The following is a 16,552-nucleotide window of genomic DNA, read 5'->3' as shown; positions in this document are numbered from 1 at the left end:
TATCAGATTCAGATTTCCTCAACCACTGTAAATTGCTCTTATGTGTGGGAAGGTCTTTGATGATTGGCCGAGTTGGGGGTGGTGAGAAGGGAAAACCTGGAATCTGATTATGATCTGAGTCGGAGAAATATGAAAAATCCTGAAGTCTCATTAGATTTGGATTATTGGGGACTGCAAATTCAAACTTGGTGTGCATTTTATACCCCAATTTAGTACCTTGCTGGATTCTGTAGGCCTCAAATGAACAAAACTGTACTTTAGGACAGATTTCACCTATTTGTATAAAGAAAGCACCACAGATTTTCCAGTAAGCAGTACAGATCAACACTATGAATGCCCACTCATAACATAAGGCCCACCCAAGGTCAGTGCCAATTTTTGCAGAGTCCCTTGTGTGACAGGCTACCTGTGTCTAGATGTCAAGCTGCACACAACAGTAGACTTGTACTGTAACCCATACATGAGCACATTTGTTTGCACATGTGCTCATGTGTAATCACCCCAGTGCCTCCTACCCTAGCTGTGCACCAGTGACCTTATATTAAATGGTGGACACTGACAGTCTTCACTCTTATTTCAATTGCCCTGAATTTACTGTGAGTGAGACTCAGGTAGTAAGGCTGGCTCAGAGTAAAAGTCCAAAAACTGGTTAGCCAATAGCAAAAAATCCTGGTGAACTAAATGGACAGAATCTATTTGCTGCAGTCTTCTAAAACCAAACCTATGTTTTAGAAAACATACACACCCTTCAAGTATGATGCAATGGTGTGTGCATACCGGTACAAACGGAGAGAAAAAATGTGCCACATATTAGTAGATATGATGGATTCGTCTCACTCTACCTTTGACACAAGGCCTTGCAGCATTTTTGGTTACTATGCTGCTTTGTGTCAAACATTAGTTATTCTAGGCCTAACATTTGTTTCCCTTTTTCCAGTGTATACCCAGAGCAGGCATAACGTTTCAGTTTACTTTAGTTCTGTACAGGCTCTGCCAACATAAGAAGTAATACCTCTGAACCATAGCACAGCCTAGCCTGTCCTTTAACCTTCTCAATACCATGAGTACCACTGATGTAAAATTCTGAATTGCTCAGGCAGACAACTTTGTCTTCTGTGACTTTTGTCATTAACATTGCTCTATTTAGTGGAACCTTGAAAAGGAAACCAGTACATGCAGATAAATTTGTCATTCAAAATTTGGGAAGTAAAAATATTGATTTAAAAAATTTCACATAAATTTGATTTCTTATGGGGGTTCTTTGCCTCTTTTTAGAGGGTTTATTCTTTGACACTTCTCTACCATTTATTTATCTTCTCTCTTTTTTCCTAAACACATATTTCTATTTTCCCTTTCTCAATGCCACTTAGTGCAATTTAAAGGAAACATTTAAGGATGTGTGTATGATGTATTTTTGCAAGAAAAACAGAGCAGCAAGTGACGGATGGCATGCTTAAATTAATATCAGTCCCATCCAATCTTTAGGCAGCACCAAAAATAATTGTGCTTTATTCAGTCAGATTTTCTAGATGTGATGGGGATGTTCAGATGTGGGTTTCATTCGTGATGTACTATAGGAATCAAGCAGCATCTCACTGATGAAGTCCAACAAGGTTGAAACCCATCTAGGATTGCGTGTGTTCCTGTTCAGAAGAGACCTAGTCTTTCACCTCAACTGGACTGTTCTTATTGGGTTTGTACAATGTTGATTCCTGCTGTTGTGGCACAGTGGGCAAAAACGAGGGAGTAATTGTTAGTGACTGAGATTAATTCAAGTGTTTCATAGCTTTTTTTGTTTTTGCCACTTTTTGAATTGAAAACATCTAAAATAAGAACATTGTTTCATATGTTGTTTTTCAAAGTTTTAGCAATTTAAGTTTTTTGTTGATGCAATAGTTGTGCTTGGTAGAAAGAGGAGGAAACCATATATTTCTGTGGTCAGCTGTATGTTTCTATTCTATCTGAAAGAGAAAGCTCCCACAATATACGGGAACTAAGGATTTCAGAGTGAAAGGCCTCATATCATTGAGAGCAACTGGACTTTTAAGCACAACTGGAAGTCATATCTAGACCCTAGGTCATCCAGCAGATAGGAAAACAGTGTTGTGGGCTAAGTAATTGGAGCACTGAGAAAGAGAGGTTCCATTCAGTTTAGATGTAGGCATTTGTTGAATTTATGACCGCATTTTGATTTTGTTAGACGGGATACTCCATGAGAAACATGGTGGATATCCCGTCCACTGTATTGTAAGTCCATTACAACCTATGGCATTTGGACTACGGCGGACTGGATATCCACCAGGTTTGTGATGGAGTATCCCGTCTGCCAGGCTTTAAATATGGAAGTTTTGTACACATTATATAAGATGAACATATTTATACCAATGTCTCTTCTATTACCATTTCCTAATCTTCTTGTCTTAGAGCTTAAACCAATCGTGCCACATTTCCTTACATGCTCTATAATATAAATCTTTCTCTAAACATAATTACAGCAAGATAACCTGAAGAAATGGATGTTCTAATACGGGTTCATAGTGTTCTAATTTTTCCTAGATTTCAGTTTAATTGACTTGCTTTATTTGTGCTGTTCAGAACTAAATCTTGTAATTTTATTAAAGTAATCATGTGGTGCTTTCCTAGTTTGCTCAGATCGTGTCTGCTAATAATCCTGGATCCGTCTGATTTGTAAAGAACTTTCTATGCTGTGCTTTTTTATGGCATAACTCAATTTTACCCGCAGTGGAGACTTGAATAACTATGCACATTTCTCTTGTCATCTCAAATGCAAAACGGGTTGCTGCATTCAATTGCCTGTCGATTTTAACATGTTGCTGTGGAAAAATGCTGGTGCTGGGTTGCTGGCAATATCACATTAGGTTGTTGTGTGACCATCCCCAATGTGTTTTGAAATCATTACTGTCATTATCCAGTTGTACATCTATGGCGTTGTCTCGTGAGCAGTGCTCCTAAGTAATGTATCCTAAGAGCCATGATTGTGTGTACATCATTCTGCCAATATATGTGGAAATTTGTTGTGTTTTTGCTATCTTTGAATGGACGTTTCCTGACTCTGCCCGGTTACCTCTTGTCGAGATCATCTCTTCAATTATCAGATGGTGTAGGGTACAGTTTTTGGATTGCTTGTTTTTTTACTAGACTTGAAAAAATCAGTTCACTTTTCATGTTTATGCCTATGTTGCTAACATTTACGAATACTTGCCCACCAACTTGCTCCATAGATCTAATAAACCAAATGAAATGGTTTAAAAGTTCTATCAAGATTAAAGGGCAAATGAGTGTGTCTCACTCAAGCATTGGCACATTTATGTAATGGTTTTAATTTCTTAACACTTTTGTTCTATGATCTCTGAGAACATCATTCTCAGGAATCTTTTTCCTAGCTTATGTAATATGCAACTCCTTGGTGGCTCTAAGGGGACAATAGATTTTAATGATGTCAGTTATGCGTATATCACTAGCGATTATTATGCGTAAAATGTTTGCATTAACTTAATATTTTTCAAGTCTGTTTGTATGGGTGTTTGTTGAAACCCAGTTTGGCCTATCTTTCCCTGTTTTTGTAGCGTTTATGCAGAAAGTTGCATACTCATCAACATCCACATTACAAATTGACTGAGTTTCCTGGAAACAGCAAATGATGTTTGTTTGAATAAATGCTGCCCAATCCAGTACCCTCATTTATGGCCTTAGCCCTGGGATGTTCCAGCTAAATATGTGGCTCTGCCCTCTCACGCTCCGAGCAGCGCTTAACTCCTATGCGCTCTGTGACTCAGGTTGAGAATACTGAATTAGGGTTGCTCTGGATTTTGAATGGCCAGGTGCAAATGCAGGGGGCACTAACTGATGAGATCTAACAGTATACAGGTTTGTGCCTGCTTTATAAAGCAGTAGCACATGGGGTTGACCTACCACCTCAATAGCACACACAGGGACTCTTACAATTTCACTGAAATTATCTGGAAACAATACGCTACAGAGGGGGTTGCTTGGGCTAGCTTTGGAGTTCCCTTGACTGATTTAAAGGGTTTCTATTGAGAGATGTTTCAAATACAGAGGAACAAGGTTCTGTGGTCCCTTCTGCTACAAGGTTACCCCAGGGATCCAAGGTAGCCTTGTGTAACAATGCCCACTCTGCTACAGATGAAACAGACCACCATTTTATCATTGTGTCTCTATTTCATGACTGAGGACTGGGAATAAATCCAACCTTATAAAAATTGTGAGAGTTTATTTCTCGAAGACCTGGAAGTGAATTAAAAAGTTTTATTTTGTTTGCTCTATTTAGGATGTCTTGAACTTCAGTGTGTGAAATAGTGCATCCGGCATCTGAACAGCTAATGTTGAAAATGTATTGTTAACATTGGCAGCCTTTGCATATTCCCTATAGGTCTATGATAACCCTAAAATATGAATCCATCGATTTAAAGAACACAAATACTCTTATGCAGAAAATGTCTTTCTACAATATGTTTAAATATCGGGTTATTAAATGTCCCTTTTCCCATTTCTACCCACTTAACAATGTATTCCACTTAAAGGCCGAAATGTATTTAATGCAGTCTTAAAATGAATCTAATTTCTTATAATAGGTCAATACTGATGTTTTGATGCAGTAATACACTCTATCAAAAGCCAAGGATTGGCAAAGAAAATAGGTCTCATTATTGAGACATTTTGGCTAAGCCAGTGGTTACCAGCCATGCTGTGCAGCGTGGATAAAGATTAAAAAAAAGGCTTTGACACTGTTGCCTGTGTTATTTTATAGATGTGTGCACACTGCATGTGAGCACCTACAAAATGACGCGGATACTTCTTTTTTAGTTACTGATCCAACTTGGATCAGTAATTAAATAAAAAATAAAACATCAAAAAACCTTTTTTTGTATTTTTAAAAAAAAGTTATTAATGTAAGGCAGGGGTCGTAGGGAGGGAGGAGGATGGAGGATGGAAAAACAGAAGCAGCAGAGGGCACAAATGGAAGCTGTGGGGTGTATGAAGCAACACTGGTTAAGGCAGAAGTATCATAGGGGAAACTGGGGTGGGTTGAACGCAAAAGCAACATGGGGGAGGCAGAGGGTTCAGACATGAAAGCAACAGAGAGAGAGAGGGATAGGTTGAGAAACTTAGGGAAGAGAGGGAGGAATGGAGAAGCAACACTGAGTCAAGGGTGGGGGGAACGCAATGGGGAGAATCACATGGGCAAATGCAACAGGGAAGGGGCAGGGTGTCAGAGCAACACAGGGGGAAGAGAAATACATGAGGTAGATGGCTCAAGAACACATGTATTCTTATGGAGTGCTCAACACAAAAGAAAATAGTAGTACTTGAAAAGCGAGCAATGGGAGCAAAGATGGGAGCCCCTCAAAGCAATGGTATAGAGGCAATTCTCAAAGGGTGAGACAAACATAATATTGACATCCTGGGGCACGAACAAGACGCAGGCAAATAAGAGTGACCAAGCAAAGACAACCAATGGTAAGCAATGGGATGGCCTCAAAAGCCCCTGTATATTCTTTGGAAGCCACAAAATGCCTCGCTTGTGGGGTCGACCTAAAAAACACTCATGGAATAAAGTGGTCTAGAAAGTATAGGTGACTGACATGCAATGTGGTTCTTCAAATAAAGTCATTAATTATGTAATTGATGTTTGTATTACAGCTCTCAAGCACTCCCTCTTAGAACATATTTTTAGCACATACATTTTTATATACACTTTGACTCAAGTGAACTCAGACAAATTTAGTCACTTTACAAAGGACAAACATTCATAATTTTGTTTGACATAGCTGTTGGAGTTGAAAGATTCACTCATACGTAGGTCTTACTGAATAAATTATTGGATACAAATATAACAACATTTAACAAAACTGTTTATTTTGTAATTGCCATAGGCGAAAAAAGATTTAGAACCAATCTGCACTTAAATGTTATTTCAAGTTAACAAATACAAGTGTTACCAACTTATTTTTTGTTGATCTTGTTTTTTAAGGTGTGTTAAAGTGCAAGAAAGACAGAGCCTATGAAGGTGGCCAGCTATGTGCAATGTGCTCCACCCCTAAACACTTGCGTAAAAAGGAGCTTCAAACACTGGATGATATTTCTTGCAACCGGCCAATTATATATTCTCCTCTGAAGCAAAACAATAGCAACAACAATGCAGAGGAATATGAGAGTGAACTCAGCTACATGGATGAATTTCAGGATTTGCTAGGCAATATTTCTCTGAACATGACTGATGAGCATGGAAATATGGTGAACATGGCATGTACTGTAAGAAAGTCACCAGATTTCAAAAAAATTCTTCTGAGTCAGACAATACCTGAAGAAATTGATGTCAATGCAACATTTTCATTGGATTTTGAATGCCCAATGAATCGTGAAAACTATGAAAAGTTATGGAAACTTATAGCCTATTACAGTGAAGTGCCGGTCAAATTACAAAGAGGACTCATGCTCAACAAAGACCCCAAAATTAGCTACAGATACAAACAAGATATGAACCATGATGCCTATTATTACACTGGTGTTAAGGCTCATTTACTTACTGAGCCTGCATGGATCATGCAGCCATTGATTAGTCTTCAATTAAACAGGCGCAAGAGCACAGCGACTAAAGTCACATTATCATTTTTCACTCAGTTTTCTCAGTCAATCCAAGTGAATAATGTCAACTACCAAAGAAATGGATGGGTTATGATAGACCAAAATGAGAACATTCAAGGGTCTCAGAGTGTAATTCAAGGCACGGTATGTCACCTGAGCTGCCATATTAAGGCCTCTGACAACCCCTCAATACAATGGGTTCTTCCAGATGGAACCAAGCTGAAAGCGCCATATAACAATCCTTCTAGCAGGATCTCCATCTCAAATAGTGGGCAGTTAGTTATTAACACTGTGGATCACTCTGATTCTGGTTTGTATCACTGTATTGCCCAACTCAACAATGATATGGATATAATGCCCTTCAGAATTGTAGTTGAGTCTTCAGACATTCAACCATCGGACAATGTTATTGTAGTTGAAAGAAATGTTGGAGAGCAGATCATGCTGCCCTGTACTGCCATTGCTGTACCTGAAGCACAGCTGAACTGGATCCTTCCAAACAACAGAATTCTTGATGCCTCCTTCAATACCTCACGAGGGTATGTGCTGGAAAATGGTACCCTGTTAGTTCAAGACAGTCAAATCAGTGATAGTGGTTTTTATAGATGTGTAGCTGTCAATCAACATGGGGCTGATCAGTACACTTTGAATGTAAAAGTAAATAAGAAAGTATCTAACAAATCACCTGACAAACGAAAAAAAAAACTGCGCCCAGTTGTAAAAATATCCACAAACAAAAACCCGATTGTGGTAGACAATGAGGATGAATCAGGGGATGGAGAAATTGAGGATGTGCCTAAAAAATCTCTTAATATAAAGGATAGAGAGGTGTCATTTAAGCAAAAAAATAATCGGCCTTCGAAAGAGCGAGGCAAGCAAAACAAAAAAGATAGGCAGAAGATGAAAGCATTTAAAGCGCTTGAAGGAGAAGAGGACAGCAATGTTGCAGAGGGTCGGAGAGTTTTTGAATCCAGGAGGAGGGTTAATATGGGCAACAAAAAAATTGATCCACGTCATTGGGCTGACATTTTGGCAAAGGTGCGTGGCAAAAATATTGCCATTTCCACATTGAACCCTCCTATTTCTAACACAAGAATGACAACAGCACCACTACTAAGGCGTAAAGTGACAACACCCTCTCCATTAGCAAAGCCCCCTCTTTCTCCAACATTAGGGCCAGTAACAGAAATAGAAGAATCATCTGGTGATGCTTCAAACATAGTAGAAGATCAGCTTTTCTACACCACTACTTCTGCCACAAGCTCAGTGACCAAGCATAAACCTGCATCATTCGCAGAACCATCAATAAAAAACCCATCATTCGAGAATATGGAACAGCCCAGTGAATATGAAGTATTTGAATCACCAGAGGAGCTATCCACATCTGAAACTGAAACCATATCCACTGGTTCATCTGATTTCAATTCAGCTGCCCCAGGTCAAGAAGACATTGTAACAGATTCGTCTTTTGGAACTGAAGAAAGCATAAATAGTATGAAAGAAGAGTCTCTGGATGGATTGATTTTTGTGATTAATCCTTCTGTTTCAAGTGATTTGCACATCAAAGTGGAAAATCCATTTACAGATATTTTTGACACTGATGAGAGTCAATTTCCACTGAAATCTCCAGCACTTGACCACACTGAAACTAGTACTGATGAAACTGAATCGATTGCCAGTGTACAGCTCAGTGATGTGGACAGAAGTGTTGAATATACAACTTTGCTCCCCAGATACATTATTAGTGAGGACTTTACGGATCCGATCACCATTGCCACTGCTCCAGTCATAGCAGTACAGCCAACAGGTGCCATTGCTGCCATAGATGTTGTGATTCCTCTGACCCAGTCACCTTCAGATAAAGCAGCAAATAAGGACAATGGAGTAGAATCATATGAAAATTCTGCCCGTTTTGGTAATGGAGACACTGCTGGAGAAATTGGGCCTGATGGAGCTAGGTACAACAGCCAGACAACATCACCATTACCTTCCAATCGACATTCCAAAAGCAGAGAACATATTATGGTGCCTATGCCAACAGCTAGCTCTGATGTTATCATTCCAAATAGTATTAACCCATTGGAGGAAACAGGCTCAATTTCACCTGCTGTACCAAGTACAAGAAGGGCTACAGCAATAACAATCATGACACAATATCCAAGGACTACAGCCTCCAAAATAATAGCTAATAATTATATACAGAATTCCAGAAGAAGACCCAATGGGAGAAGACGATTACGGCCAAATAGGATTCGCCCAAGACCAAAAAATGTTCTTCCCACCCGCATAACCTTGCCAGAGGCACCTTCCATTCAAAAGCCATACCTAGGAATATCTGAAATAGATCCTTCTACCCAAACCTCCTTTAGACAAGACCTTTTGAATGGCAATAAGCATAGAATTGAGTTGGAGTTTGGAAAAGATGCATATGTAACAACAACCATGTTACCAACCACAGCAGCCAAAGGTTTGCAATTGTCAGAAGATAAACGAAAAGTTGCTTCTTCAGTAACACGGCCTACAGTTCAGATACCTGAACCACCAAAAATAATGCATACTACCACTACTACTGCTACTACTACTACTACTACTGCAATTAAAGCTACCCAATCACCTGTTACTATACCTCTGACTACTCAAATGACAAACAGTAGGCATAGGACAAAAGGAAAAAAACCAGGAAGAATAGAAGTACATTTGGCACAACCTGCGGAGCAGAAAAGTACGCTGGCAACTTACAATAATGGTTATCATGGAAACACTATCATTGGGCAAAAGCATGATGCCGTAGATGATCTGCCACACAGAGACAGCACCATCTACCCAGACACCTCAGTAAAGGTGGTGACACCAGCAATTCTTGATCAGTCATTGACTCCGGAGTCCATCATTCCATTTGAAGAAGATTCCCTTTACATAAGCTCAGAAGGACAGTTGTACCATACAACATCAACAGTACTTACACCCGGGTTACCAACTACCCTATTACCCATTAATCTGGCAAGCACAGCTTTGGCTTCCACGGTGCCTTCAGCTATATATACAACGCAGACACCTACTCTAATCCATGGTAATGGAAAACCAAGTACTGCTGCTAAAATACACACAACAAAGACAGTCACCACTTCTGCTTCACACAACACACGAGAATTATCAATCACTAAACAAATAAGACATAAACCATTATCAGTTACTCCTTATCCAGTGCCAGGGTTTCCAAAAGTACCTAAAAGAGAAGAGACAAGGCATGTAACAGTGAAGTTGAATGAAGTAACTGAAAGAAAATCAGTGAAAACAGAGTCAAAGTCTCCAGTTACACAAATTGCACTTGTTCCTCTTGCACAACCTGGAACTTATTCTCCACCAACTTCATTGGTTACTTTATTGTCCTCTGTTCCAGCTCCATCCACCAAAAATGTAAGAGAACCGATTGGATTCAATCAAGTTGAATCTCCAAAAATGGAAACAAATGATGGAATTGGCAACAACGAAAACAAACTAGTGCCTCAGCTAAATGAGCATGGTACTTCATTCTCATACCAAAACAGGATTCAGACCAATCTAAACCAAAAGCAATCCAAAGAAATATACAGTGGAAGGTTAAACAATAGTTTATTAGTGAGTCCACACTTTCGCAGACAGCCTGGACATGCATCTAATTTCAACCAATGGCCTGTTGCAGTTCCTCCACACTACAGTCAAAACAGAGGCACAATCAAGCCACCATATTTACCGACCCGAGGGCCCTCACGATATTTTATGACTAACTCACCTCTCCATTTCACAAATAAGCCAGGAATTACAGCATTTGCTGCAGACAAAATCCAAGAGAGAAGGATGCATACATACCAACCTGCTACAACACCCTTTCAGTTACATAGGCCTAATCCTATATTTCCAGGTCGATTTAGCAACCAGGGAAATAGTAGAACAACTATAAACCATCGACTGTTTGGAAATAACTATGCAACAGATGCTAAGGGTACTGCTATGAGAAGCCCACATCAAGGTGTGCCATATTATATGAACCCCAGAATCCCACAAATGTTTAATAGAACAAGAACCTTTAACAGGCTAACTACTACATCAAAACCACTGATACCTTTCCTCCCAAAGCCACCAACAGTGTTGGCAGAAAGGAATATAGCATCAGTCTCGACTAGCCATACCACAACACATTCTGTACTACAGGCCACGTCAGCTTCAGCACGGCAAGAGATCAAGCCTACAACTACGCACAGATCATTACCTACAACACATTTGATGACCACAACTTCAACAATCCTTCAAAGAATGACGACTCACCAAGCACCAACTCTTTTCATCCATAGAAATAAGCACTATAACAATCAATATTTGCCCTTAGAACCGCATGCAAAAGGGTCCAGTCTGAATAGCTCGAGTGCTGTACAACCTTCACCTAGTTTTAAAACACTCAAAGAAATGCCCAGAATAACAACAAAAGGATATCAAACCCTAGCCATCCCTGCTGAAATGGATGCCCTATTCCCATGTGACACAGTGGGTGAACCAAAGCCTTTTCTTACATGGACCAAAGTCTCCACAGGTAAGAACAATATTTATTTTTTGCTACTACACTACTCTTGCACAGGCTCACTCACTTCCACATGTTTGCCCCATGGGTCTTGTAGTCTACTTCCAGCGACAGACGTAACCTGTGCCTTCACGCCACATTCGCTGTTTTTCACAGCTGCAAATAGATGGGAAGCGCCTTAATATGTCAGTGTCTTTCTTACCCTGAATACATTATGGGGCAACTACCTAAACTGGTTTATAAGCTCTGGCCTACTTTTACTTCTTTCATGCCCCATTATCTAGTGTTTCATCCACTAGTGAGAATGTACCTTCCTGTGGAATCTCGTTGTCAGTAATGGTGCTGAAGGTAACACGTGTATGATGATTGTGGTTCTTAAACTTGTTTTCCTTTTCACTTTATTATTAATATGCCTATGAAAACATCAGCAGATACAATTTTTCTGCAGGATGCTCCCCAAAACTCTGCTAAAAGTTGTAAATATACTTTTATGTGGCTAAGTTAATTCTGGACCAGCCTTCCTTTAGGATATTTTCTGGGTCTTTTTTTGTTTTTTGCCTAGACCATAAATCGCTCCACTGTAGCAGATGTTTAGATCTACCTAAACACTAAAAGGCAGCAAATAGTATTACAGCATTTCAATGTAGGTGCTCATTTTTTTTAATGATTACACATTACACTATGACCAGTGGCGACTCCACGTGGGAGTGCTGCGGGGCAGTGAGGCCGGGTGGGGGAGGGGCAGGTTGGGGGGTAATAAACTCCAGCATAAGGCCGAACGGAGTTCAGTTAACAAACAAATAAATAAAAGGAATTTTATTGCGCGCGCTGCATTGCTTCGCTGCATTGCAGCGCGCGCTATGATATTTGTTTTATTTATTTATTTATTAACTGAACTCCGTTCGGTCTTAAGCCGGAGTTTACTATCCCTCACACTGCCCCTCCCCTGCCCCGTTGCCCCGCAGCACTCCCACGAGGAGCCGCCACTAACTATGACATTAGAAATGTAATCCTGATGGAAGTCCCATATCGGCTGTCCTCATAAGAAATAAACAAAAGGGATTTTGCATTAAAACGATCAATAATGTTGTTTCCCTTCAGCAGTGTTTGAATTTGTAGGTGGTAAAATCTGTTGGCAGTATGTGAACTTATAGATAACAATGAAAAATGAATTATAATGTGCAATGTGGAGGTGGGATAAAGATAAATTCGAATTCGGCTGGCAGCTTTTCAGTTCACAAAATAATAGTGACAAATCTATTTACTTGTTCTAGCCAATAGCTTCAACTATTTTTAATAATAGTTAAGATTACACTCTGGAGAGATTAAAGTAGTTATATTCTTTGTCTGATTAATACAGAAATCCCATATTGGATTCCCAAAGATAACCTTACATTCTTCTTCTTTAAAAATCATATAAAATGATTGGCTGTATGTATAATGTGTAGTAATAATTGGACAGTTGCTATTTTGTGATTACTCCAATATTTAGAGCAAATTTCTGTCTTTATGGAATGGTAAAAGAATTCAAGGGTTACTCCTAAAAAAGTATGACTGTTACGGTTTTCAGTACTCTTCTGCCTAACATTTCCACATTCAGAATTTCCAACATGTGGAAAATTGAACAAATACAAATGTAATGCAAATGTGTCTTCACAAATATATATTTTTATTCTCTTACCATCGAGGATCCCTTCCGCTAAAAGTTTTAAGAGTATTGATGCCATATTTCTGCCCCAAAGTTCTCTTAATCTTTTCATTGGCAAGTGTGTGTTATTCCTTGGTGAGAAACATCCTGCATGGAAAATGTTGGAATCCGAAAACCTAGTTTGGAGGGGACGCCTACTACTGCAGACAGCCCTTCTAGAGACTTCCCACAAGTTCACTCATCCTTCATTTGCCTAAATATGTCCATACGAAGGCAAACACAAATTTCTAAAATCTCTTTAGTAGGTCTATCATTCTGGAAATATTAAGTCTGTGGATCAGGATTGGCACTTGTCCCAATGGATCAATGTTTGCACCTAAGTTGCATTTAGATGTGCATATAGTTTGAGAACTGGGTCCACAGTGACCAGTTACTTACTAATTTATCAATTTAACATTCCATTCGAAAGGAAACTTTATCAAACCCGATGACGACATCCAGTTTTAGGTTACTAGAATGACTATGACCGTCAAATCAAGTATATCTTTATTCATCATAATTCTGAAGAATAAAAGTTTAAAAAAGGAAATACAAAGTATATACAATAAGAATAAAATCCATAAAGGTACAGTTATAAAGCTATTCAGCATAGAAAACTGTCACAATATTACACATTTCCTTAATTTGAATAGTTGCCAGATAAAAGAGGAAACCGTACAACATATCAAAGAGCTGTGAAGATGCTTTAAAAATTAAGGAGCAGGTCTACATTGTTGACATTTTAGATTTTTAAAAATTGGCAATAAAATCTTTTTTCTGGGCGTTTGATAAAAAGAGCAAAAAACATGATATGTAAATCGACTAAAGTGGGTTGGATAAATGTGGGGTTTTGGTTTACAAAAGGTTTTTCTAGTTGTAAGTCAGACCTACAGCTTGAAAAAAGGTGTAATTTGCAAGGGGTTAGGTTGCACTTTAGCTATAATATTTTAAATGCAGAAATAAGGCTGGGAAACTTGAATGTGTCAGTCACAAACAAATATGCTAATTATGCCAATACGTTTTAACCTTGGCCATTATTAGGATGCCACAGAAATGTGGTCAGGGAAACTGGAAACAAATGTGGTGAGCAGGGTCTATATCATTAAGGCATAAAGCCTCATTGGGTCCTTACACCCAGGCACAGATTGGTGCTGTACACCCTGGCTCTTTAGCATGTGTTTACTCATAAAAAACAGCGAGAACACCTCTGCAGGCGGCGCATGCACAGAAACTTGGAGTAGAGGTTCATTTGCCTCTTTGTTTCTGGGACCACTGACGCAGAATCACAGAGCTGCACGTGAACTGCCACCCAGAGAGCCTCTACATACACTGCCTGTAGCATGTGCACCCAAAGTGGAGTTTTGCATGTGAGCACTTGCGCATCAGCCAGTGAGATTTCAGAGTTTATTGGGTACATAGCACTTTTTGCACCTGAGTGTAGTCACAGAGTGAGGCTGTAAACTTCTTGATATGGCTCTAGAATTAGACTAGTGGGTAATTAAAAACATTTGTAAATGCATTTCTCTCACTATATAGCACATGCAATTTTCAGTTGTAAGTTCTGCTTACAGGATCACTAATCACCAGATTTGACTGAGAGGCTGTAACAAGGAACAGATGAGGAAGCCATATTTTAAAATGGAACTAAAATAAAATAAAAATTCATAAATTAAATTGAAAGTGTGCCTAATTTAATAACCCATTACTTCAGAGGTTTCTAGTCCATCAAATGCATGCATACAGGCTTAAGGAAACGGGATAAATTGTGTTTACCTTGTGGATACCGTGCACATAGACCTACGTTTAGTGCTAATCCTGTTACCAGTGGCATAAATGACATATTTTTTCGTGAATCAGGCAGAGTTTGGATCATTGCTTTTGAGTGACTGTCCCAATCAATTGCAAGATGTCACACACGGTATCAAAGAATATATTAATACAGAATAAAACGAAGCATGTTATTTCTCCTATAGTCTGTAAAACATATTTTTTTATCACCCATGTAGGAGCAACAATGACAGCAAACACAAAAATACAGAGATTTGAAGTAATGAAAAATGGCACATTTGTGATTCGGAACGTGCAGCTCCAGGACCGTGGACAGTACCTGTGCACAGCCCAGAACCAATATGGTGTTGACAAAATGGTGATCACATTGACGGTTGTTGCGCAACAGCCGAAATTATTAGTTCCCCGTTACAGAGATGCCACAGTTTATCTTGGAGATACTATGACACTTGAGTGCCCAGCAAGCGGAACTCCGGCACCTCATATTTCTTGGGTCTTTCCAGACCGTAAAGTCGTTAGGGCCACGTCTACCACAGAGGGGCGCATTAAGCTCTATGAAAATGGATCCTTATCTATTGGGGAGAGCAGCTTTACCGACAGGGGAATATACAAATGTATTGCGAGTAATGCAGCTGGAACCGACAGCCTAACAGTGAGGCTCCATGTTGCAGCATTGCCGCCAATCATTCAGCATGAAAAAGAGGAGAACATCTCACTGGCTGCAGGGCACAGTGTTTACATCCATTGCAGTGCCAAGGCCGCACCGGCTCCTACTATTCGATGGATCCTCTTTGATGGCACGCAAGTCAGGCCTTCACAATTTGTAAATGGCAACCTCTTTGTTTTCCCAAATGGGACACTGTACATTCGCAGCATCTCTCCTAGAGACAGTGGAAATTATGAATGCATAGCAGCTAATATAGTGGGAGCTGTAAGGAGGACTGTTCACCTGACTATAAAGAAAGTTTCATCGAATGCGAAGATAACCAGGAGCTCGCCTCAGAAAACTGATATCACTTATGGAAGTACCCTGCGTCTGGACTGCAGTGCTGATGGCGATCCTGGACCACGCATACTATGGAGACTGCCTTCTAAAAGGCTGGTGGATTCCCTCAATAGGTAAAGGCTTGTTTAAATACATTTGGGGAATGTTCAGAAGGTCAGTACACTGTAATTTTGCTGAGTATAAATTGAAGTCTTTAGTAGAAAGTGGGGTGTGGGACACTGGTGGAGAAATAGAGGACATATATTGGCTAGGCATTGGTGGTTTCAACTCCACTTGTGGTCTTTGGAATCAGCAAATTAGCAGCGTCTAATACCACAATAGTGGCTATAATTAACTTCTCTTAGGTAATGAGGTACTCTGACATCTTCATCATAATCCATTTGTGCAGTTTGGTAAGCATGGGTGTCTTGATTTATTGTATCCAATATATAATCCTAAATTGAAGATAGGGTTCTGTTAGGATGAAGGTACAGCAGGAAAATAGGTTTCAAAGGTTGCTGGTATTTCGAAAGACCATGCACAAAATGATGTTGAGGAGATGTTCCAGGACATGTTGTATCTGCAGATAACCTGTAGATATTCCTAGTGTCATGTGGCTGAGAACATGGACAAACAGGGTGCGTTGAAAGTGGTTGGGTGTGATTAATAAAGAAGGAAATGAGGATGAGTTCAAGGGTGCTGCTATTGGTGTGGGTATTCCTAGTACTGTTGTTGGTAAGGGAGTTGTCAGGTAGCCGTTGTTAGAAAAGCATATGCAGCATATGGAATAGATAGTCTTTAAAAACATAGCAAGTAAAGCTCAAACTTTGCCCGTAAAATTGGATGAAGCTGAGAAACCTTGCCCATTGCAAAGGCAGTAAATATTTTCTGACTTTGCCTGAGGTGAAAA

At 39.6% G+C, this 16,552-nt stretch overlaps 1 protein-coding gene across 1 annotated transcript in view; it reads left to right on the top strand.

Annotated features, from left to right (window-relative positions):
* MXRA5 (matrix remodeling associated 5) overlaps positions 1-16,552 on the top strand; it is a 285,770-nt gene that overhangs the window by 260,430 nt on the left and 8,788 nt on the right. Inside the window, exons 5-6 of the mRNA XM_085622582.1 lie at positions 6,014-11,194; positions 14,876-15,776. Coding sequence (XP_085478708.1) covers positions 6,014-11,194; positions 14,876-15,776 — 6,082 coding nt within the window. The remainder of the gene's footprint in view (positions 1-6,013; positions 11,195-14,875; positions 15,777-16,552) is intronic.

This window comes from Triturus cristatus, chromosome 8, assembly GCF_964204655.1.
Source record: "Triturus cristatus chromosome 8, aTriCri1.1, whole genome shotgun sequence".
In the NCBI taxonomy this organism is placed as follows: domain Eukaryota; kingdom Metazoa; phylum Chordata; class Amphibia; order Caudata; family Salamandridae; genus Triturus; species Triturus cristatus.
This window is presented reverse-complemented; position numbering and strand designations above follow the sequence as displayed.